Genomic DNA, 22,179 nt, shown 5'->3' with positions numbered 1-22,179 from the left:
GCTGGCTGAAGGGGTCCTGAAGTCAGGCCAGAGGGCAGCTCCGTGCTCCCTACCAGGATAGAGACTCTGTCATTACTCAGTTCAGCCACAAGAAGCATTGGGTGTGCCTGAGCCCTTGATTCCTCAGGAGGAGCTAAAAGAACCTGATTTGTATGAGGCATTTCCCAATTTTAACTTTTCTTATTTTTGTCTTTTTCAGTACTAGGGATTGAACCCAGGGGAGCTTTATCACTGAGCCTTGTCCTTAGGCCTTTTCATCTTTGAATTGCCATTTAAGTTGCCAAGTCTGGCCTAGAACTTGCCATCCTCCTGCCTCAGCCTCCTTTGTTGGAATTACCGGCATGTGCCACCGCACCCAGCTTCCCAATTTTTTTTTTTTTGGGGGGGGGGGTACCTGGGATTGAACCCAGGGGTCCTTAACCACTGTGCCATATCCCCACTCCTTTTTAATATTTTATTTAGAGACAGGGTTTCTCTAAGTCGCTAGGGTCTCACTGTGCTGAGGCTGGTTTTGAATTTGTTATCTTCCAGCCTCAGCCTCAAGAACTGCTAGGATTATGGGTATGCACCAACAGCTCTGGCTCCAGCTTCCCAATTTTTAAATGGGGCAACTACAACACACAGAGTTGACTGCTTCCCCAGCAGCGATGCCTATCAATCTTCCTTACGGATTCTGACTCTGCTCTGGTGGTGCTCATCACCTGCTCTGGGGAGGGTGGCCCTCCTCCTAGCCACTCATGGGAACTACAGGCCCCTCATCAATGATCAGGGAGAGGGCTTGGGCACCACCAGCCTCAAATCTGGATAAGGAGACCTGAGAAGGGGTCTGCTAGGAATGTTTGCAGCTCTTCAGGAGATGCTACAGCCCTGCTATGACCAAGAGGCTAGTGGGTCATCAGGGAAGCTGAAGAACTGGTCCCTTAGTGCTAAAGCCCTTCTGAACTGGGTTTTCTCCTGCAGCCTGGGACACCATGACTGACACAGCAACTCACCAAAAACTTATGAATCAAAAAGCTGCACAGGTCAGTATATGATTGGGATCCATGTCTTCGCCTGGGATCTAGACCCTCCATGTATGTTACCAGTGGCAAGCAACAGGAAGGATGCTGTCTGTGAGACAGTGCCTTTACTGACCACCTGCCCTTGGGTCCATCGGCTGCACACACTGCTTTGTGAAGTTCACATCTCCACCTGTGCCTGGGCATGTCTGGTCTTCCTTTTAGCTCAGTTCAACCATACTTGCCTCTGGCCTCTCACAGACCTGTTTTCCTCACTCCAGAAGATAAGAGCACTACCAGAACATTCTTCCATGATCCAGTCACCTGTCTCGCCCTACATACTACAGGCTCCTTGAGGGGAGGGCCAATGCCTTCCATTCACAAAGGCAGAGGTCAAACCTAGGAGCATCTAACACAGTTCTTGATGTTTGTTTTACTTATGAAGAAAATGGAAATCTAAGAGATGAAACTTGGCCAGGAGTGATTTCTGGCTTCCTTCAAGAAAAGGAAGATTTGACCATAATGAGGGTACATTTCTACAAGGTCACAACTGGTAGTTTTATAATAGGGCCGTCCCTCCAGTTGGCTCTAATTTTGCTACATACCTATGGTCTCTCCTATTCCCAAGGCTCAGCGTCAGTTGCCATCGTTTATACTTCTGTCAGGCCAGTGTCAACCACTTCCATAACATGCCTAAGCCCTAACTAGAATCTGTCACCCTAAGTTTCTGTAGGACATAGCTAGTCCTGCTGCCTTCTATAATCAGAGAAAATTGTCCTGATAAAAGGTCATTTCTCATTTCCTCTCTCCCAACTCCCCAGGACCAAGGCTCCACACTAAGCTAGCTGGGACTTCCCTTGGGAGACGCACCTGCCTCTGAGGCCTAGGATATGACTTCCTCTACCCCGCCAGACCTCACGATCCCTGCACCACAGTCCAAACCTCTGTGCCTTAAAAGGAGCTGCTGAACTGAACTTGCACAGATATCTGCTCGAGCGTCGGACACCCTTCATTGGGGAGACCTTGGTTTGAGGGATTTAAAGCAGATGACATCTAAAGGACATGGAGGACAGCAGTAAAGGAAGGGACCCTAGAGCCAGAGCCTTACTGTGCCTCTTCTTTCCCCACCTGGCCCTGAACTTGAGTTCCAACTGAGGAGTGGATGGCGGTGCCTTGGAGGCCTGTAGGTCTTACCTGGGCCGGGGTCACGGCTGCTGGTGTCTCTCCCTCACTATCGGACTCCTCGCTGCTGCTGTCTGAATCATCCTCCTGCTTCCCCAGTGGGGCCTGGGCGGGTGCAGACTTAGGGGGAGCTGGAGGAGCCCCTTTCATGGGGGAACCCTTGGCAGGGCCTGAGGCATTCCTGACCTGGAGTTTATTTTCCAAGGGCTTCGCCTGCAGTGAGAGAGCGAGCGAGGGCAGAGAGACGGGGAATGTGTGAAGACGAGGAGGTGGATGGGCAAAGAGGGACCGTGGCCCTTGCAGGGGCTGGGCTTGGAGCATGCCTGTGGCTCCTGGCACAGACAGTGAAGCACAGGGGTGCTCCCCACCCAGCACCCTGGCCCACCTGTGCTGGTGCCACCTCCTCCTCCTCACTGTCTGATTCCTCCTCGCTGCTCTCTGAGTCCTCCTCCTCTGCCCTGCCAACGGACCCCTTCTGGGTCTGGGCTGCTCCGGCTACTGCCTTTCCCGTGGTGGCCACAGATGCCTGGCCCTTCATTGTGACGGTGCTGTTCTGGGGGGTTCTCACTGATGGCTTCCCCTGAATTGGGAGGAGATTATGGTACTGGAGACACAGGGGAACAGCATAGCTCCTTTCAGTCCCCCATGGTATGACTCCCAAGGTCACCCCTGCCCAGGCAGGGCCTTGTCCAGGCTGGGGCCACTGCTTGGTTGTCCTTTCCGCCCTAACTCCTGACACTTCTTGTGGCTTCTGGCCCCACTTGCCTTGGCCGGGGACCCCTGTTTGGCTGGAGTAACTGCAGTAAGCACTTTTCCGGGGGCTGACGTGCCTTTGGCTGAAGACGCTCTAATGGGAGCTGGGCTGGCTTTGGCCTGAACGGTGTTCCCCAAGGCCTTCACCTGGAAGGAGAAGAGGAAGTTACAGGAGCAGGCGACATGCGCAGGCAGAATGTGCATTCTGTAGTCAGATCCTGAGCTCAGATTTGGGTTCTTTCATTTAATAGCTGTGTGAATGTGAAAGCATTTGATCTCATTGGGCCCCAATTTCCTCTTCTGTAAAATGAGGAAAATAACCCCACCTATAGGGTTATTGTGAGATTAAGTAGGAAATTCTGTGTTTGTTTGACACAGTGCCTGGCACATTCGAAACACTCAAATTCATTACTGTAAGCATTTTTCTTTGTGGGAACTAAGCATAAGCCTATCTAGAACCAAGGTGCCTTCTAGGTTCCATTTCAGTTAGGTAAAAGTTGAGGGCCATAAAGGGTAGGTAACATTTCTCTGCCTCCCTGCTGGCTAGAATGCTGAAGTAATAAACGGAGCTTGAGCAGCCATATTAATCTATGAGGAGGGAGCCAGGTACTGAGGATAATAGAACAAGGCAGAAACCATTTCCAAATTGTCTGTCTGGGTCTCCGGCAAATGCAGATCTTACAGAGAGTGATAAAGGAAATTTCCAGAGATCCTTGCCAGAAGTATAGCAGTAGGCCTGGCATTGTCAGCATCTCAAAGCCCTGGCTCATTCAGAGATGTCATCTGGTCAGTGTCAGAAGATACCCTACCCCAGTGTCCCTCATGTGCATAAAAATAAGTGGAATGAAGAGTCAGGACTTCAGAAAGGAGAAGGCTACCTGCACATAACCCAGGTGAGAGCTTGCCAGCTCCTCAGGCTGAGAGTTCACCAGCACAGAGCTCCTGTCACCAAAGAGGGTCTTGGCTTTTATACAGACATGAGAAAAAGGACAGAAGCTGCAAGGGCCACCCTGACCCGACAAGTCTCAACACATAAAAAAAGGGACTGAAATCATACAAAATCTGTTCTCCAACCACAGAGCGACCAAATTAGAAATCAACAACAGAAAGAAACCTGGGTAATCCCAGATATTTGGAAATTCAACAACCCACTTCTAAATAACCCATGGTTCAAAGAATAAAAATAAAACGCCCACCTCATGGTACAGGTGGGAGGCTCAAATGGGAAGACAAATACTTAAGCGATCTGCACAATGAAACCCGGAGGCACTGGATCTGCAACGTGTCTGCAGCTAGGAGGAAGGGGAGGAGCCTGCTGGCCCTGGAAGGGGCCCCTGCAGAGCCTGAAACCATGGTGGAGGAATCCCGGGACCTTGGGTGCCACAAGTCAACAGTAAGCAGGGGACAAAAAGATTAAATAAATGTATCTGGTACAGAGAAAGAAGAAATGACTAATATCTGAGTGATTATTGAAAAACACCAAGAGCGACAATGAAAAATAATAAAAGTGGGGGTGTGGATGGGGGTAGGGACTCTTTACTGCTTCCCACTCTTCGGGCGGGGAGGCCACACTGAATTCTGCTGCACATCAGCCTGGCCACCTGCACATAACCCAGGTGAGAACTTGCCAGATGCAGGGGCTCTGCTGGTGAGATCCACCCCCTCTCACCCATCCGGGAGGGCTGGTGGCGACACACAGTAGTCCAATGAGAGGCCCCACAGACTAAAACACGTGCTAGGACAGGAGCTGGAACTTGAACCAGGCAGTGTGGTTCCAAACCCTTGCCATCTACCCCTGCCACCAGACAAGATGTGCAGTACCCAAGCCAGGTGTGCTCCCCTAACCCCCCCCATCTGGTCTGCTTTCTCTGTCCGGAATCCTCTACCCGACACTTCAAGGGCGACTTCTAGCCCCTGGCTTAGATGCCATTTCTGAAAACCCCTGGATGTGACTTCTTTACTCTGCTAGTCCAGGCACACATCCTCTACTGTAACCTTGCCTCACCCTGCTGGAAGGATGCGTGCCTACGTATGTCCACACCCTGCTGGTGGGGGAGACCTCTTTGAGGGCCAGGGCCTCAGCAACCCCAGCCCAGGAGTGCTCCTGGCAGGGTGGGTACTCGACATAGCACGTGGAAAGCATTGGAACCTATGGGAGCTCACAGGGCCACACAGACCCTGGAGTTCTGCTGGGCAGAGAAACTATGGAGAGCCTGGTGGGGAGCGGAACTGGTGGAGGCCATCCTGGGGCTATTGCAAGAAGCGAGCAAGAGTGGCCCCAGGCGAGCCCACCCTCAGACCTGGCCTGGGCCTAGCGCGGGTGGTGCCACTGGCTCCTCCTAGGCCTCACCGGTGCTGGAGTGGCAGCCTCCTCCTCACTGTCGGACTCTTCCTCACTGCTCTCAGAGTCTTCAGAATCCTGAGCTCTAACCTGGGAAACTGAAGGCCCTGTCTTCCGAGGGGGAGCTGGGGCAGTTCCTTGCCCGGAGGGCGCTTTGGTGGGTACCAAGGCAGCTCTCGCTTGGAGGCCTTTCCCCACAGACTTCACCTGGAATGAAGGAAGGAAGAGGGGTCTCGCAGGAGCCCAGAGAGCACCATGGGGCCAGCCCTGAGCTGGCAAGCCTACACGGGTCTCACCTGTGCCACGGCTGCTGCACAAGCAGACTCCCCCTCCTCCTCCGACTCCTCTTCACTGCTCGAAGAGGAATCCTCCTCTGGCTTCTGGGTACTCAAGGCCACAGCTGGGGATGAGGAAGAAGTCATGGTTCCTGCTTTCCAGGGAGCTGGGGTGCCCACGTGCACTGGGGGGATCTTGGAAGATACAGGGGTAATGGGAGTGCCTTTCTTGGGGGAAGCCTTGGTCTGAGGAGTTTTCAAAGCTGGTTTTGCCTGTGGGGACAATAATGAAGATAAATTAGAGAAGGTTCCTGGATTCTGAGGTACAGCCCCATTGCTGTTCCCTGCACCAGCCAGAACCCATATGCCAACTTGCAGGGCTGGAGGTCAGGGCGCTCCAGTCAGGAGGAATAGCTGCCTCAGCGCCCAGCCTCACCTGGGCTGGAGTCACAGCTGCCGATGCCTCTTCCTCACTGTCAGAAGATGTCTCGCTGCTCTCGGAGTCTTCCTTGGACCTTTCAGCCTTGACCTGGCTGACCCCAGGCCCTGCCTTCTGTGGGGGCGCTGGGGCAGCTACTTTCCCCAAGTGTCCCTTGGCAGAACCCGAGGCAGGTCTGACCGGGGTGGTTTTCCCGGAGAGCTTGGCCTGAGTGAGACACATGGGATCAGGAGAGGGAGCCCAAGGGGTGACGTGTGCAAAGACAAAGACGGAGACAGCAAGCAGAGTCGCAGCAGAGGGGACAGGGGATGGCAGGCCATGCAGGCTCCCACACTGAGAATGGAAAGGCCTGGCAGAAGGACCTCACCTGGGCCAAGGTCGCTGGTGGGGCTTCCTCCTCACTGTCCGACTCCTCACTGCTGCTCTCCGAAGCCTTCTCCACCTTCTTCACCTGGGCTGCAGGGACTACCGGGCTTAGGCCTTTCCCTAGAGGTCCCTGAACCACACTCGAGGCAGGTTTCATCTGGAGGTTTTTCCCCAGGGACTTTGCCTGGGAGTGACAAAGAACAAGATTAGGGAAAGGTGCTCTGAGGGGGATGCACAAGTCCACAGGAGATCTTTCTAGGCAGGGCGTCCTTCAGCCTCACCTGAGTAGGGTTCACGGTAACGGTCATGGCTACTGGTGTCCTCTCACTGTCCGAATCCTCACTGCTGCTGTCTGAGTCCTCCTCTGGCTTCACTGCCGAAGCCTGGATGGCAGCAGGCCCTGTTTTCCCAGGAGGCACTGGAGGGGCCCCTTTCCTGGGAGACTCCTTGGCAGGGGTTGAGACAGCCCTGATCTGAGGACTCTTCTCTGAGGGCTTTGCCTGCAGTGAGACAGTGGTGGGGAGAGTCAGGGTGTGGGTGTGTACACGGAAGAACTGACAGGCCAGTGACACCACAGGGCAAGAAGGTAAGTGGCTGGAGCCCAGCACAGGGTAGGAGAATAAGTCCCTGGAAACCTTCGGGAGAGCCCAGATTGACAGGTGTCCCTCCTCGGCTGTACCTGAAGAAGGGCAGTGGCGGCTGGGTTGTCCTCCTCGCTGTCAGACTCCTCCTCACTGCTGCTCTCCGACTCCTCCTTCGGTTTCCCCACCTTAGTCTGGGTAGCAACAGGCCCTGCCTTCCCTGGGGTTACTGTAGTGGCCCCTTTCCCGGGGATCCCCTTGGCAGAGGCTGGGGCAGCTCTAGCCTGGAGGGATTTCTCAGTGGCCTTTACCTAGTGAACGAGATGGGACAGGTGACTCTCTCTCTTCTAAAGATCCTCTGGTGATGCCTTTAGGCCAAAGCCCAGAGGCCCCAGTGGTTGCTGAGACCCCCAGCCTGCCTCCCCACCTGTGGCTCCTCTTCCTTTGCTCTTCTCTCTGCTCTCGGGCTCTCTCTGTGTTGCCTGGTGGCTTTTCTGTCTCCCCCTGAAATGTCCAGGCCACGCAGCCCTGGGTCAACCCCCCACCCCACCCCCGAAAATAGGTGGCTCTGATCTTCTAAGAACCAGTTATTCCAGGTGGCCTTTGTTTGGATCACTTCCTTTCAATTTTTTGAACCAACAAGGAGAATGTAGTTTCTGTAAAAAAGACACACCTGGGCTCCTTCTGAAAAGTGGACAGCCATGTGGTCCTCACTAGTCTTTGGGCACAAGGGAAGGGCCCTGAGCTGGGAAGCAGCAGCAGGCACACTCAGACCGGTCTCTTCCTACTCCTAATCCTACCTCGAGGCCTGGGCACAGGCTCTGCTTCCTGCCTAGAATGACCTTCCTTCCTGAAGATGTCCTTCTTCAAGCTAGGTCTTGACTCAGATCTCTCCTCCTGGGAGCCATTTAATTTGATTTTGTCATTCCTATGTGCCCTGCCTTCCTTTCCTTTCTTTTTAGAGCTGGGGACTGAACCCAGGGCTTTGTCTGCAAGGCAATCTCTTAGCCTCAGCCTCCTTTCACTAACATAACTTGTTCTCCTGTCTTCCTCTTGCTCTGATTCCAAGGGCTTTGCAAACCCTCCACCTTGCCCCTGGGATGTGTCCAGAGCCTTGGGGGCTGCAGGTCTGGCCATTCCTTAGAGGAAAGGTCCCAGCAGCAGAGGAAGGTACCTGGATTCCGTTAGCTAACATGGTATTTGTCTACTCAGAGTCTGGGCTGACCTGAGCCAGAGGACAAGGTAATTGAAAAGGGCTCAAGACCGTTCTTGGGCTGGGGTTATGGCTCAGCGGTAGAACGCTCACCTTGCACATGTGAGACCCTGGGTTCAATCCTCAGCACCACATAAAAATATATGAATAAAATAAAGGTATTATGTCCAACTAGTCTATAAATAAATGTTTTTACAAAAGAGACCATTCTTAGCAGGATTAGCTAAGATGAGGACAACAGCCCATTTCCAGACAGGGAAACTGAGGCAAGTGGTGTGATCACTGGCACAAGTAGGATGCAGGACCCAATCTATGGGAACTAGCCATTCTAGGGTGCTGCATGGGCCAGAAGGGCAATGTCCATAGGTGCTGAAGCCTGCTACCCAGCTGTCCTTGATCGTCAACTCAAACACACTGCTATCTTCCCTCTCCCCAGCTCCACATGGGTCTTCTCTGGCAGAGGTGCTCACTCATCATCCAGTGGCTCTGCCAGAAACTGGGGGCCGTGGGCATCAGGGCCTCACCTGGTTGGGTGTCCCTGCAGGGACCTCTTCATCACTCTCAGATGACTCCTCACTGCTCTCCAACTCCTCTTTTGGCTTCTTGGCCCCCTGGGCTGGGGTCAGGACACTTTCTCTGACCTGGGGTGTCACATCCCCCATCTTCCCAGGCCTTGGGGCTGCCCTTTTTGCTGGAGACTCCTTGGGGGCAGCTGGTGAGGCTTTGACCTGGGCTGGTTTTCCCGAGGTTTCCACCTGGAACACACAGAATCCTCTGGTGATGCCTTTAGGCCAAAGCCCAGAGGCTGAGGAAATACATAATAACCATTTCATTTCCCCTTAGGTGTAGAAGGTGCTTCATTTGAATTTCAAACAGCACCTTGAGGCAGATATTATCATTACTCCTATTTTCCAGATAGATACAAATCACTCCAGGTCAACACAAAGGCCTTGGATGGAATCCCATCTGGAGGGGTCTTTCCTGGTTGGTGTCCAACCAGGGCAAACTCTCAAGCACCACGCTTGTCTTGCACATGGCATGCGTAGGGTCCAGCTTGGACAGGGGCAGCCAGCCTCTCAGGAGAGCTGATCTTTGTCAGCCCCTTAATCTAATGTTGCTGATAACATGGTCTTGCTGAGGGCCAGGATCTGAATGCCAGTTTTGCCACTGGCTTACAGCTGGGACACATTCCTTCTGTGAGCTTAAAAAATTCTAATTTCTAAAATTCTGATAGAAATTTTTTGGGGGATTGAATCCAGGGAACCTTACCCACTGAGCCACATCCCCAGCCCTTTTTTAAATATTTTATTTAGAGACAGGGTCTTGCTGAGTTGTTTAGGACCTCACTAAGTTGCCAAGGCTGACCTTGAACTTATGATCCTCAGTCTGCCTCCCAAGCTGCTGGGATTACAGGAGTGCCCCCACTATGCTCTGTAAGACCCCACCTGACCCTGGGTCATTCATGTCCTCAAACTCTGCCTCACTGCCACTGAGTTCTGCACTGGTCCTGGACCACTTAGGCTGCCTGTCTCAGCACTGGTTTGCCAGCATTAGCAGTGCCCTTTCTCTTGACCAGCCTGGGGTGATGGGACCAGGAGCATCCTTATAGCTGACTACGTCTAGGGCCTAGTGAGGATGGAAGTTGGGGTCAGGCCTGGGGCTGATGGGAGTGGCCTCAATCTTCATGGAGGATGGCACCCTGGACAACAACAACAACAAAACACCCCTAACTCCTGCTGGTCCTCCCTCTAAAACAGCTTTCAAACTAGACACCTTGATCCCAGTCATTAGCATCCTCAGCTACTGTTATTCCAACAGCCCCCCAGCTTGTCTATACAAAGGCCCCAGCTGGAACCCTTGGCTGTCTTGCTGCGAGAGCAGACATAACTCAGGCCACCTTAACCTGTTCCCAAAACACTGCAATGGACTCTCATAGTCCCTGCAATAAAACCCAAACTCCCATGGTGGTCTTCCAGGTCACATAGTGGATCTGGCCTGCCCACCTGTGAGTGACCGCATCTTGTAACATTCTGGCCCCCACTCACAAAGCTGCAGGTCAACATTCTTTAAAGCATGAGCTTTCTCTGCCTCCATCTCTGCATGTGCTGCCCTCCTGCCCATGTTTATTCATCAGGGTCAGGTTCCTGCTTCTGCCCTCATGGCTCTCCACTTCCCCTTCAAGTAACTGATGGATCCCATTATGCCTAAACATCTGGGAACCTTCTCTTTCCTGGTGGAGGCAGGCTCACCAGGTGTTCCCAAGGCCTGACGCTTAGTATATAGGGAATGACCTCTGAGGACTTCTCCCAGGTCAAAGTTCAGAGAAGAGACAAGGCCACAGAGTCCTGCCCTAGGTGGGCATTCACCAGTGGTCTGGAACACTCTCAGCAGCCTCACCCATGGCCACACATGACAGCGACACTCCTGCCCAGGGGCCTTGGTCCTACCTCTCTTCCTGTTTGGAATATGCCCCCCCTTTCCACTGGGCTCCAAGGCCACATCTCCCAGTAAGCTCACCCCATCTCCTTCCCTAACCCTAGTTACCTGATCCCTGAGCTATGATCAATATTGGGATCCCTGTAATCCCCATGCACCAAAAAGCCTCGCCAGGTCCTGGCCCAGTTGTTGAACTGATCTGGGCCCATTGGTATTTGAAGTCCCAGTCAGGCCCCCGGGAAGGTCAGAGGCTTGGAGAGGGTGACTCCTGTGGATGAGCAGCAATTACCTCCATATCTGTCTCATCGCTGGAGCTGGAGGTGTCCTCACTGGAGCTGTCAGCTGGACCGGCTGACACTGTCCCTGAGGGAAGAACGTAGAGATGAACATCATCTGTCTACTCCCAGCCTGCCCCCATGCTGGCTGCTAAGCACTGATTAGTTCCTCATCTGCACAAAAATCTCTCCTCTTCTGAAATGGGAACCATCATTAACTGTTTTCCTGCACAGCTATGGTAAGGGCCAGAACAGGACCCCACAAACATGCACCAGCACCTGAGAGTTCATGCATCTCCCTTCACCACAATGCCCTCGGAGGCAGGAAGGGCAAATACCCACTTTACTTAAGAAACAGTCAAACCCAGGCCTTTCTATTGAATCGCCAATCCACCAGAGTGATAAAATAAAAAATGCCCCAACCACCACCCAGGTTGCTTAGATGTTTACAGAAAGCGACAGTGACATCCCCCAGCTAATCTACGCTTGCTATCATGGAGACAAACCTTTGAATTCCAAATGTCCCAGAGCTTTAACAAAGCAGTGCCCAGGCTGGTCTCCCCAGCCCAAACCTAGTGCTGGGCTACTAGAGGTGGGGATTCTCACCAGGCTTGGCAGCGGCTCTGTGGCCAGGGACACTGCTCTCCTCCTCTGTTTCTGAGACCAAGGTGGTATTTGTTGAGGGCTCTGTTGACTTCTTGGGTGACTTTCCAGAGAGGAGATGGACCACTGCCTTTGCCGAGGGAGGATGTGGCACAGAGTTCACAGTCTTGCCTGCTTTCTTGGTCTTTGCCTACAGAGAACAAGAAGGTCAGGAACACCTGGTATGGGAGGCAGGATGTGTGAGGAGCATAGCCCGCCTACTACTGAACCTACCACTGCCACTTCTGAAGTGTGCAAGTTTAAGCAAACTGTCCCCTACCCATGGCCTTTACTTCTTCTTTCCTACAGTGGGGCTGAAATTGCCTTCCCCGGGGCATTGAAAGAATTACAGTACAATCCTGGGGCCAAAAGGGTTCCTTGTCAAGTGTACCAAACGTTTGTACCAAACTGCTGCTTATTTCACAATTACTTTTACATATTGTTGCTACTGTTCCAGTTTCAGGAACATAACCCTTTATAGGTCTATAACCACATTTTATGGGTTATCAGAAAATGATATCCGACTTTCTAAGCAGTTTCTGATTTTAAAAATGCCATTAGTTTCAGAAGCATTGGAATCTTGCTCACTATGGGGTCTCCCCAGCCCAGCACAGTACTTGGGGCACACCAGGTGCTGGCAAAGAGCTCCTCAGTGAACAGGTGAGTACAGGAATGAAGGCCATCGCAGGTACATGGGGAGCTCTGTGATGCCTCTCTGCAGTAGGCATCACTCCCAATTACAGGAAAGGAAAACAGGCCCAGAGAGGTGAAGGGACTCACCAAGATCATACAGCCGCTAACACAAGTTAAAATTTGAATCCAGGTTGGGCTATTTCAACCCCAACTTTTAGACATAGGGGACTGTTCCCTATAGGACACTTCAACTCCCACAGGCACAGTGTGGAAAGCGGTCCACTCACCTTGGCCTTCTCTTTCATGCTTGATGGCAAATGTGCCCCCACAGCAGAGACATTGGTAGATGCAAGTCTAGGTGCTGCAAGACACAAACACCACACCGCTGGATGAGCCAGATGGGCCTCCCCTCGAAGAATGGGAGGTGGGTTTCATCTCAACTAACAACTCAGTTGGTACTGACTGCCTGGGGCTGCTGCGAGAAGCTGACGCTGACTTCAAAAGTGGGAAAGAGCTACGATCCATTAGCCATGTCTACCAAGGAACATGGAAGCTCTGTATCCACATCCTGAGGCTCTCCCAGCTCCCCTGTGGCACAAAACAGCAAGGCCCTAGAAGGAAAGGACTGGCTCATGTCCCTGCCACCCACTACCACAAGCACTGCACAACTCTGGTGGGTACCATTCACACAGGCCACCATACTACAGGCCTGAAAGTCGCCTCTGAAGCAGCAGTGGGGGCTGGGAATGCAGTTTTGTCAGGGGGCACTTACCTAGCATTCTTGAGGCCCTGGGGTTCCACCCCAGCTTCCCTACAGCCCCCCACGACACATCCAGGAAAAGAAAAAAGGCACAATAGACAGAAGGTCAGCCCTGGGTCCACAGGGAAAGCTACTTGGAATTCAAATGTCTTTTTAATGGAGAAGTGACTGAACCATGAGACACAGGCCCAGTCAGATGTTTAGATTTATAGATTCTTAGTGCTTTGAACAAAGGTATAGCCTCCTCAGATCTCAGGAAAAGATTTCTAAGTTATTAAAAAGAATGTTACTGAGATGAATGCATGATCTAATTCTTTTTCTGGCACTTAGTTCCATTTCTCTCCTTTCTGTAATGATGGAACATTTTAAACATATTCATAAGTACAGGGGAAGGATATTGAACCACCCAGCTCCAACCATTATCAGCTTGTAGCCAATCTTATTTCATCTTTTGTCTCATCCACTCTTCCCCATCATGCCTTGTTTTGAAGAAAATGCCAGACATTCTGTCATGTTGCCCACAAATACTTCAACTTATTTTCCTCAATGAGGACTCTTTTAAAAAGTATAATTACAATTCCATTATCACAGCTTTAAAAATTGCACAGCCAAGCCAGGCACTGTGGCACATGCCTGTAATCCCAGCAGCACGGGAGGCTGAAGCAGGAAGGTTGCAAGTTCAAAGTCAGCTTCAGCAACTTAGAGAGACTCTTGTCTCTAAATAAAATATATAAAAAAGGGCTGGGGATGTGGCTTAGTGGTTAAGCGCCCCAGGGTTCAATCCCCAGCACACACAAAAAAATTGCATAACCAGTCACTTTGAAATTTGACCATTTCTGTTTGGTGTATAGGTGTGCACATATGCATGTAAGGGTGGATATTTGTTTGACCTTGCATGCAAGGCAGGAAGTTTTACAGGCCACCCACCAATAGACACATGCAAGGAATGAAAGGAAGCAGGGGAGGAGAACAGGAAACCTTCCAGTTTTCTTCTATATAGTTTGTCTAGTTCAATGTGAACTTGTTTTGCATTTATAATTTAAGAAGATTAAGCAAGACATAAAATATATATCCAGTGTGATCTCAAACATCTCTCAAAGTAGGCTCAGGAAAAATAAATGAAAGGATAATTTGCTGAATTATAGGTAGCAAGAATAGGAGTGATTTTTTTTTCCTTTTCTTTTTCAAAGAACCTTCTCAATATTATACCCCTCCTCCTCTGTACTGAGGGTTGCCAGGCAAGTGCTCTATTATTGAGCTATATATCCCCAGTCCATTTTTTTTTTTTTGTAAATTCTGAGACAGGGTCTTACCCAGGCTAGCCTTGAACTTGTGATCCTCCTACCTCAGCCTCCTGAAGAGTATAATGAATACTTTATAATGAATCTTGCATTTCTTTTACAATCAAAAATTATATTTAAAAAGTCAAGAAACTGAAAAAAATTAAGGAACTGTCTTTTATATAAGCAAAAAAAAAAAAAAGGTAACACAATGCCTAGGAGACACAGCGGAGGGTTATGACTGCTGCTGAGAAAGCACAGGGAGGCTTGAAGTAAGAAGGGGCAACAGTGACCTGCACAGATCACTCTGCTAATGCTCGGAAACCAGTGCCTGGCACAGCCCTTAGCACCAATGTGCACACTGCCAAAATGAGTGGGGGACAAGCACTCCTGAAGCAGCGCCCAGGGACACACAGAGTACAGGGGTCTGTTAGCAGCCTTCTAAAGCATTTCCAGCAGCGCTTCTGAATATGTGGTCTTCTTTCCACCCCATCAGAATCACTTCGGAGCTTGTAAAAATGCAGCTTCCTGGGTCCCTCTGAAGGACTATGTGCTGCACGGACCCACTTGGGTTTTTGGGTTTACCCTTGGATCCCCAAGATTGGGGACACAACATTTGGCACAGCTAAAAGGCTCAAACAGATCTGTGATGGCTTCCCAATCTCCCCACTAAAAGGTTCTGTCTTCCCAGGGCTCACACTAGGGGAGAAACTGGAGGAAGGCTCCACCCTGGAGCAATCTGCTATCCCACTGGCCCTTCCCTATGGTATAGGCCCCCAGCTGGACCCCCATAGGCACCAGGGATGGGGACCCGACTGGGAGGCCCAAGTCCCCTAGCAGCACCCCACATGCAGGGCTCTTACTGGCTTTGACAGTTTCAGCTTCTGCCTCATCCTCCTCCTCTTCTGAGCTCTCTGAACTACTGACAGGGTCTGACACTCGGGTCTTCTTGGCTTGCAGGGCTGCATCTTTCTCTGCCTTCCGCTTCCGGCCAAGCTCTGAAGTCCTGCAGGACAAGGATGATTGGCAATACCAACATGATGACAGCACACCTCCATAAGATTTGGGAAGAGAGTCCTTACCACATCCTCCTAGCCCTCAAAGGAAATGTGTACCGGGTTTAAACAGCGATGAGAACACAGCATAGATACAATTTGTATTCTGCCTTTTCACTCCTTTTGTAAAGTGCCTTTCCAGTTCTCAGTCAGTCTTGAAAATAACCATGAATGATCAGTAACGTTTCAGAACAGGAGCAGCTAACTGTCAGTGACAGGTGCTGTCCCATGTAGGCACTTTGCAGAACTAACAGCGCTCCTCCACTGCAAGCCCTTAATGCACGAGCTGTTACCTCTTCTTGAACCAGGGTCCTTGTCCCTCCTACCTGAGCTCTAATCCAGCCTCCTCAGAGCAGCCTGCACTGATGTCCCCTCCCCTGAGGCATTCTCTGCCCTGTCATCCTATTTCCTTTCCTTCTGAGCACCTTTCTCTATCTCCCGTGATTTTACTTGCTTCTGGCCTGACCCCCCAACTACACAGAAAGGGCTGGGGGTGTGGGAAGACTAGCAGCTCACTATAGTCCCCTCAGTGCCTTGCACACTAAGTGACGTGTCCAGGTAGAGGAGTAAGTTTGGGGCACTGATAGGAGAAGCACCCAGATGCCTGAGTCTCCTGAACTTTCAGGTTATCACCTCTTTTGACCCACCTTCCCACCTCCAGGGAGTCTACCTATTCCCCATGTCTTCCAGCTGGGGTGGACACTGCTCTGCCAGTTAGAGATGTGTGGCACAGATCCCTTTTTTCCCAGGGGGAGCACTTGTCAGGAATCTCCTGCTAAGAGGCTTCATTGACAACATTTATCCACTTGTTCTGCCTCTCTCCCCCCAACAGAATGTGAGTTCTGAAACACTAAGGAGTCTCTCTGGTTTGTTCCCTATTATATCAATAGTGCCTGGTTTATAGTGGGTGTCCAATAAGCACCAAGGTAGGCGGGGACCCCTCCAATTGTCAGCTTTAGCACTTTACTAAGGACTATTGGATTTAATCCTCAAATTGCAATGAGATAATTATGTTTTCATTTTACACATGAAGACTCAGGGAGGGCAGAAACTTACTCAAGGCCAAATGGCTGGTGGCTGGGTTTGAAATTTGCAGGGAATTATTGGGCTAGTTTGCCTAAAGGGCAGGAGTCTTAGTAGTACTCCTCACCCACAGAGGGGTCCAGGGCAGGGAAGGGCTTACAGCTGCTCACTGATGTGGTGTTCTAGGGAAGGAAGTCCTATCAGCAACACCCACACACCTGGCTCAGACAAACAGGGTGAGGAAGTATGGGGTGTGATCTGAGCTCTGAGCTCAATTTAGCAGCAGAGGGGAACCAAGACCTGAGGGCAGGCAGGGTTTTCAATGACCTTAGCTCTTCCTGGGAGGCTGGGATTTCTCCCAGACCGTTCCTGCCTTTGCTCACACACCTCTGAGGATAGGAAGCTCACTACTCTATCACTTATTTTAATTTTTGGACTTCCCGGATATTCAAGTGTTTGTCTTCAGAAATGAAACCTATCTTCTTCCTGCACAGGTATGCATGTGGGACCACTACACCCACTCCCTTTGTCCTCAAAGATGTGCAGACAATGATTCCCCAGTTCTCTCCTAATACTCCTATCATTCCTCATGGGACTGTCACAGCACCCCTCTCCCCAGTCAGCCACGGTCAGGCCAATGCAGGGACAGAACACAACCATCCCCTCCTCCACCCAATTTTTTTTTTTTTTTTTTTGGTACCAGCGATTGAATCCAGGGGTGCTTAACCACTGGCCTCTTCCCTAGCCCTTTTTCATATTTTGTTCTGAGATAGGGTCTTGCTGAGTTTCTTAGGTCCTCTCAAAGTTGCTGAGGCTGGCTTTGAATTCATGATCCTCTTACCTCAGTCTCCTGAGCTGCTGAGTACTGGAGATTAAAGCCAGGGGTGCTCTACCACTGAGCTACATCCCCAGCCCCTTTTATTTCATTTTGAGACATGGTCTTGCTAAATTGCTGAGGCTGGCCTCTAACTTACGATCCTCTGGCCTCAGACTCCTGTTGTTGAACTTACAGGTACAAGCCATTGTGCCTGGCACAATAGATGTCTGTTGACCTGTACACAGTGGTGCATGCCTGTAATCCCAGCAGCTTAGGAGGCTGAGGCAGAAGGATTGTAAATTCCAGGCCAGCCTCAGCAACTTAGAGAGACACTGTCTCTAAATAAATAAATAAACAAATAAAAATAAAGGCTGGGGATGTGGCTCAATGGTTAAGTGTCAATGGATTCAATCCCCAGTACCAAAAAAAAATAAAAAACAACAAACAAACAAAAAAACTTTGTTGATCAAGTGGATAACAAACTTGTGAGACATTTTGTTTTTAACAGATTAAAGCTCTTACTTAATGCCCACCCCACTAGTGGCCAGATACCCACACATGTGCTATGATCTGGTTTCCTGGGAGCAATTAACAGTGTCCACAGTGAGCTGTCTTAGACAAGATTAATAACCTTGTTTATTCCAAAATGATAGCTTGGAGGTATCCCTATTTAAACCTTTAGCTCCACAAAACTTACAGTTGCCAGTGTGTATAGATGTCCAGAAGTGTGAAAGGCTGAACCGGGAATTTTTTCTACAGAGAAGAAAAAAGAGACCCACAATTATCCCCTGACACAGTAAGGATTCTCCTTGGGCTGAAATATCCTCTCCTTGACCTTAGGGCTTACATAGACAGGTGATTCAGACATTTGTCCTTTGCCCTAGGACAAATGTCTGCTTGGCCTTGCCAATCTTCCAGAGATGAGAAGTGCAAGTAATTCCAGTGGGAAACCTTTTTGATACAATGTGATGGTAAGAGGCACCTTTGTGAGGCTAAAGCTAAACTATTCCAAGCTAGCATTTATTCAGCCTCCTTGGTACTAGCCATTTTTAGATGCCACAAGACAGGGTTTTTCCTGCCCCTGACCTTTTAGAAGGCCTTCAAAGGCCTAGCCAGTCAATTCCCAAAGCACAAACCACAGCCCAGAAACTCAGGCATCCACAGGGCATGAGTGTAGCCCACTGGTCTGCTGGGAAGAGACTGAGCCCATGTGGTATTGGGTTCTGGAAGAAGAAGAGGGAAGCAGGTAGAATCTAAACCCTTGGAACAAAGGCCAGAGGGTCTGCTTTCTCTGTGAATGTCAAGAACCCAAACTGTCATGTGTTCTAAGGAGGGTGAACGAGCAATGAGACAAGGACACAGAGCATCGGCAATCTGAACAGAGTGGCCAAGAGGCACACCTGAGTCGGGCAGAACTCTTCAGTTAGCTGGACACACTATTTCTTCAAACTTGAGAATCCTTCTTTAACATGGGGATAATAAAACTCACCATCTAGGAAGGCATCAGGTATGAAGGGGACAACAGGTGCTGGCACAGCACAGTGAGCTGGTAACCCTGATATTCAAGGATCAGCCTCACTCTGCTCCCCCTGCCTCCTAGCTCTAGGCACAGTAGCTTCCTCACTGCCCTCAAGTGTCAGGTGAACAGCCCTGAGTAGAGCTTTGCCTTCTGGAAGAGTGCTCTCTTTCCGCTGCTAACTACATTGTTCACTCCTTCCTTTTCTTTAGTTGTCTGCCCCAAGTGCCACCTTCTCAATGAGGTTTTCCTGATTGTGCTACTTATAGTGGAACCCTGACATTTCTTATGCCCCTTGGCTGCCTCATTGTGATAGCCAGCACCTACCATCAGCTGGATACCCTACACCATAAGCGTCTGTTTTGTCTTTGTCACTATCTGTTCCTGCTAGAACATATGTTTCATAAGGGCTGGATACTTTTACTTAGGCACACACTCCAATGAAAATGGTACTGTATCTTGCTTCTCTTATCTGGTAAGTAATATAACCAGAGTAAGAAGGGCAAATGAGGTCCAGGGAGGGTTGGGAAAATCACAAATAATGTCTAAGGCCCATCACCCTTTGGTCCCTCCAGGAGGTCCAGCAAGCAAGCATTAGGACCAGAGATTTTACTGTAACCAAAGTGATGTTGACCCATCAGGTCAATATCCCTCTCATCAGTTTAAAACTCTCCAACAATTTACTCTTCAGGTGAAGACCAAAGCGTCTATGAACAGCTCCAGCCAATCTATGCCTCCATCCCCTGGAGACATAGGCCACAGCTGATTTTCCAGAGGCCAAGGCATCTGCAAATTCCTACCCTCCCTGCCACACACACACACTCCAGGGTATTTGCTCCTCTGCCTGGAATACCCATCTCTCTTCCTTCAGCTCTCAAGTTAACTGCCACTTCCTCAGGGAAGCAGTCCTGGATATTCCTAACAAGGCACTCTGCAATCCCGGTTTTAGCACAGTATCTCTCATTCTTACTACCTAGTGTTAAATGCAGTTACTTTTGTGATTCTTTGATTGGTCTCCTGTGCCAGACTGCAAGCTCCAGGAGGTCGGGGAAACGTGTTCACCACTCTATCTTCTGAGCACAAGATTAAAGTGCCCAATGAATGAAGTGAGAAATGACTGCACCAGGAGTTGGTGATCCAAAGTTGTCCGTCAGTGATCAATACCCAGGATGGCCAAGGGCCTGAGTTCTAGAACAAGAGGTAAGGACTCCCTCCTCTTGGTGCTTAACACGGGGCTGATCGCAATCCTTTCCGAGACCAGCACCAACCACCGCGCCCTAGGGGGGGCCGCGCCGAGCCACGTGGCCCAAGACTCGGGAAACTTAAAACCGCCGCTACCAGAAAGGGGGTGGAGGGAAAGGGCGCGGGAATTACAAAGTCCTGAGCGTGGGATCACACGTCCTGGCCCGCCCACTGCCCAGATGGGGAAACTGAGGCCCGAGTGGGTTGGAAGTCGCAGAGGGGAGACAGAGGCTACCTCTCTCCCACCCCTGGCCCTCGACCCCGAGCCCTGCAGGGACCCGCCGTCCACCAGGTCTCCCGGGGAGGAGGCGCGGACTGCTGCTCTAGATCTTGCACGCGGCCTCGAAAGCTCACCTGGCTGCTCTGCTCCTTCACTGCCCGCGCCGCGCGCACGTATCCGGCCTGCACCAGATGCTGGTAGATCAGGGGAAGCAGCTCCTGCCGCTTCCTGGCTTCAGCCATGCCCGCGACCCGGGCCAGCCGGCTCACCTGCACGCCCCGCCCCCACGATCCCCGCCCGCCACTTCCCTCTTGCCCTTAGACCTCGCGCGTCCCACTTCCGGCTCCTCGTTCGTCCCCACCGCGCGGCGCGCCGGGAAGTGTAGTCTCACTCCCTGCAGTGACGGGTCCCGCTCCGGCAGGCGAGGGGGCGGAGACTTCCCGGGCAACAAGCCCTCCCATTGGTGAGGGGGCGTGTCAAGTCATGGACATACCCCCAGGGCCGGCCATTGTAGCAGTGACCCTCTTAATCCTTTAGGCTGCTTCTTGAAGAGATTTGCCCTCCATGGTAATTCTTTTAGAGCCTGCGACAGGGTTGACTCCTCTCTGAATTCCCTAATCTACATCTCTGGCTGCACCCGAACTTCCAGTTATCTACTCATTCCCTTCACACATTTTTTTTTAGGACCCATGAACCTGGCATGAGTTGTCATTGGTTTATTCATTCAATCATTCACTGATTGAACAAATCCTTGCTGAGCCCCATACTTTGGGCTAGCATCTGGCTAGGTGGGGGCATAAAAGGATGAGTTAGATGTGGTGGTTGCCCGCACAGCTCACGGGGCTAAAGACAGTTACCAAGCAACTGTACAGTTCAATGCCTGGTGTGTGCAGTCGGGACAGGCGCACCCCAGGGGAGGACGAAGGAGGGGCACTTAATTCCACAGAAACATCTAAACTAAGGCTCAAAGACAGTAGGAGTTTACTTTTTTATTTTTATTTTTATTTTTGGTACTGAGGATGAAGCCAGAGACACTTTACCACTGGGCTACATCCCCAGCCTTCTTTATTTATTTTATTTATTTATTTTTTTAAATCACTTTTGTTTATGCTTTTTTTTTATTGTTGGTCATTCAAAACATTACATAGTTCTTAATACATCATATTTCACAGTTTGGGTTGGGGATGTGGCTCAAGCGGTAGCGCGCTCGCCTGGCATGCGTGCGGCCGGGGTTCGATCCTCAGCACCACATACCAACAAAGATGTTGTGTCCGCGGAGAACTAAAAAATAAATATTAAAAATTCTCTCTCTCTATCTCTCTCCTCTCTCACTCTTTCTAAAAAAAAAAATAAATAAATAAATAAATAAAACATATTTCACAGTTTGATTCAAGTGGGTTATGAACTCCCAATTTTACCCCGTATACAGATTGCTGTATCACATCAGTTACCCTTCCATTGATTGACATATTGCCTTTCTAGTGTCTGATGTATTCTGCTGTCTGTCCTATTCTCTACTATCCCCCCTCCCCTCCCCTCCCCTCCCCTCCCCTCCCCTTTTCTCTCTCTACCCCTTCTACTGTAAATCATTTCTTCCATTTGTATTATCTTGTCTTACCCCTCCTTTCCTCTTATATGTCATTTTGTATAACCCTGAGGATCGCCTTCCATTACCATGCGATTTCCCTTCTCACTTCCTTTCCCTCCCACCTCTCAACCCTGTTAATGTAAATCTTCATCTCAAGCTCTTCGATACATGGTCTCACTAAATTGCTTAGGGCCTCGTTTAATTGCTGAGGCTCGCCTGGAACTCCTCTCCCTGGGAGTCGCTGGGATTACAGGCATGCACCTTGCTGACAGGAATTTTTAGGTGCTGAGGAGAGACTGACACACCAGGCAGGGGACACAGCTTGAATCAGGACATGAGAAACAGCCTGGGTGTAGTCTGAGAATCCCAAACAACCTTGTGCTGCTGGGCTGTACAGTAAGGAGGAGAGGAGTCCCAGTTAGGACATCTAAGGATGCAGAAGTAGACAGACTTACAACACCCCCTCACCATGACCAATGCATGGAGGGTGGATTTTTGGAGAGCAAAACTAGATGTCAGGCTGTTGCAGTTGTTGAGGAGAGTT

General features: G+C 50.5%; 1 protein-coding gene across 1 annotated transcript in view; it reads right to left on the bottom strand.

The window, feature by feature from the left end:
- Tcof1 (treacle ribosome biogenesis factor 1) overlaps positions 1 to 20,324 on the bottom strand; it is a 35,890-nt gene extending 15,566 nt beyond the window's left edge. Inside the window, 16 exon segments of the mRNA XM_026414656.2 lie at positions 2,193 to 2,393; positions 2,566 to 2,760; positions 2,946 to 3,080; positions 5,284 to 5,481; positions 5,571 to 5,822; positions 5,986 to 6,195; positions 6,356 to 6,538; positions 6,636 to 6,943; positions 6,946 to 7,246; positions 8,673 to 8,903; positions 10,874 to 10,947; positions 11,466 to 11,652; positions 12,422 to 12,495; positions 15,038 to 15,180; positions 17,767 to 17,822; positions 20,182 to 20,324. Of these exon segments, the coding sequence (XP_026270441.2) occupies positions 2,193 to 2,393; positions 2,566 to 2,760; positions 2,946 to 3,080; positions 5,284 to 5,481; positions 5,571 to 5,822; positions 5,986 to 6,195; positions 6,356 to 6,538; positions 6,636 to 6,943; positions 6,946 to 7,246; positions 8,673 to 8,903; positions 10,874 to 10,947; positions 11,466 to 11,652; positions 12,422 to 12,495; positions 15,038 to 15,180; positions 17,767 to 17,822; positions 20,182 to 20,289 (2,856 nt within the window). The 5' untranslated portion in view covers positions 20,290 to 20,324.
- Between the last annotated feature and the right edge of the window lie 1,855 nt (positions 20,325 to 22,179).

The sequence above is a fragment of the Urocitellus parryii genome, chromosome 1 (assembly GCF_045843805.1).
Source record: "Urocitellus parryii isolate mUroPar1 chromosome 1, mUroPar1.hap1, whole genome shotgun sequence".
Classification (NCBI taxonomy): domain Eukaryota; kingdom Metazoa; phylum Chordata; class Mammalia; order Rodentia; family Sciuridae; genus Urocitellus; species Urocitellus parryii.
The sequence above is the reverse complement of the archived record's forward strand: the minus strand, read 5'-3'. Positions and strand labels throughout refer to the sequence as shown.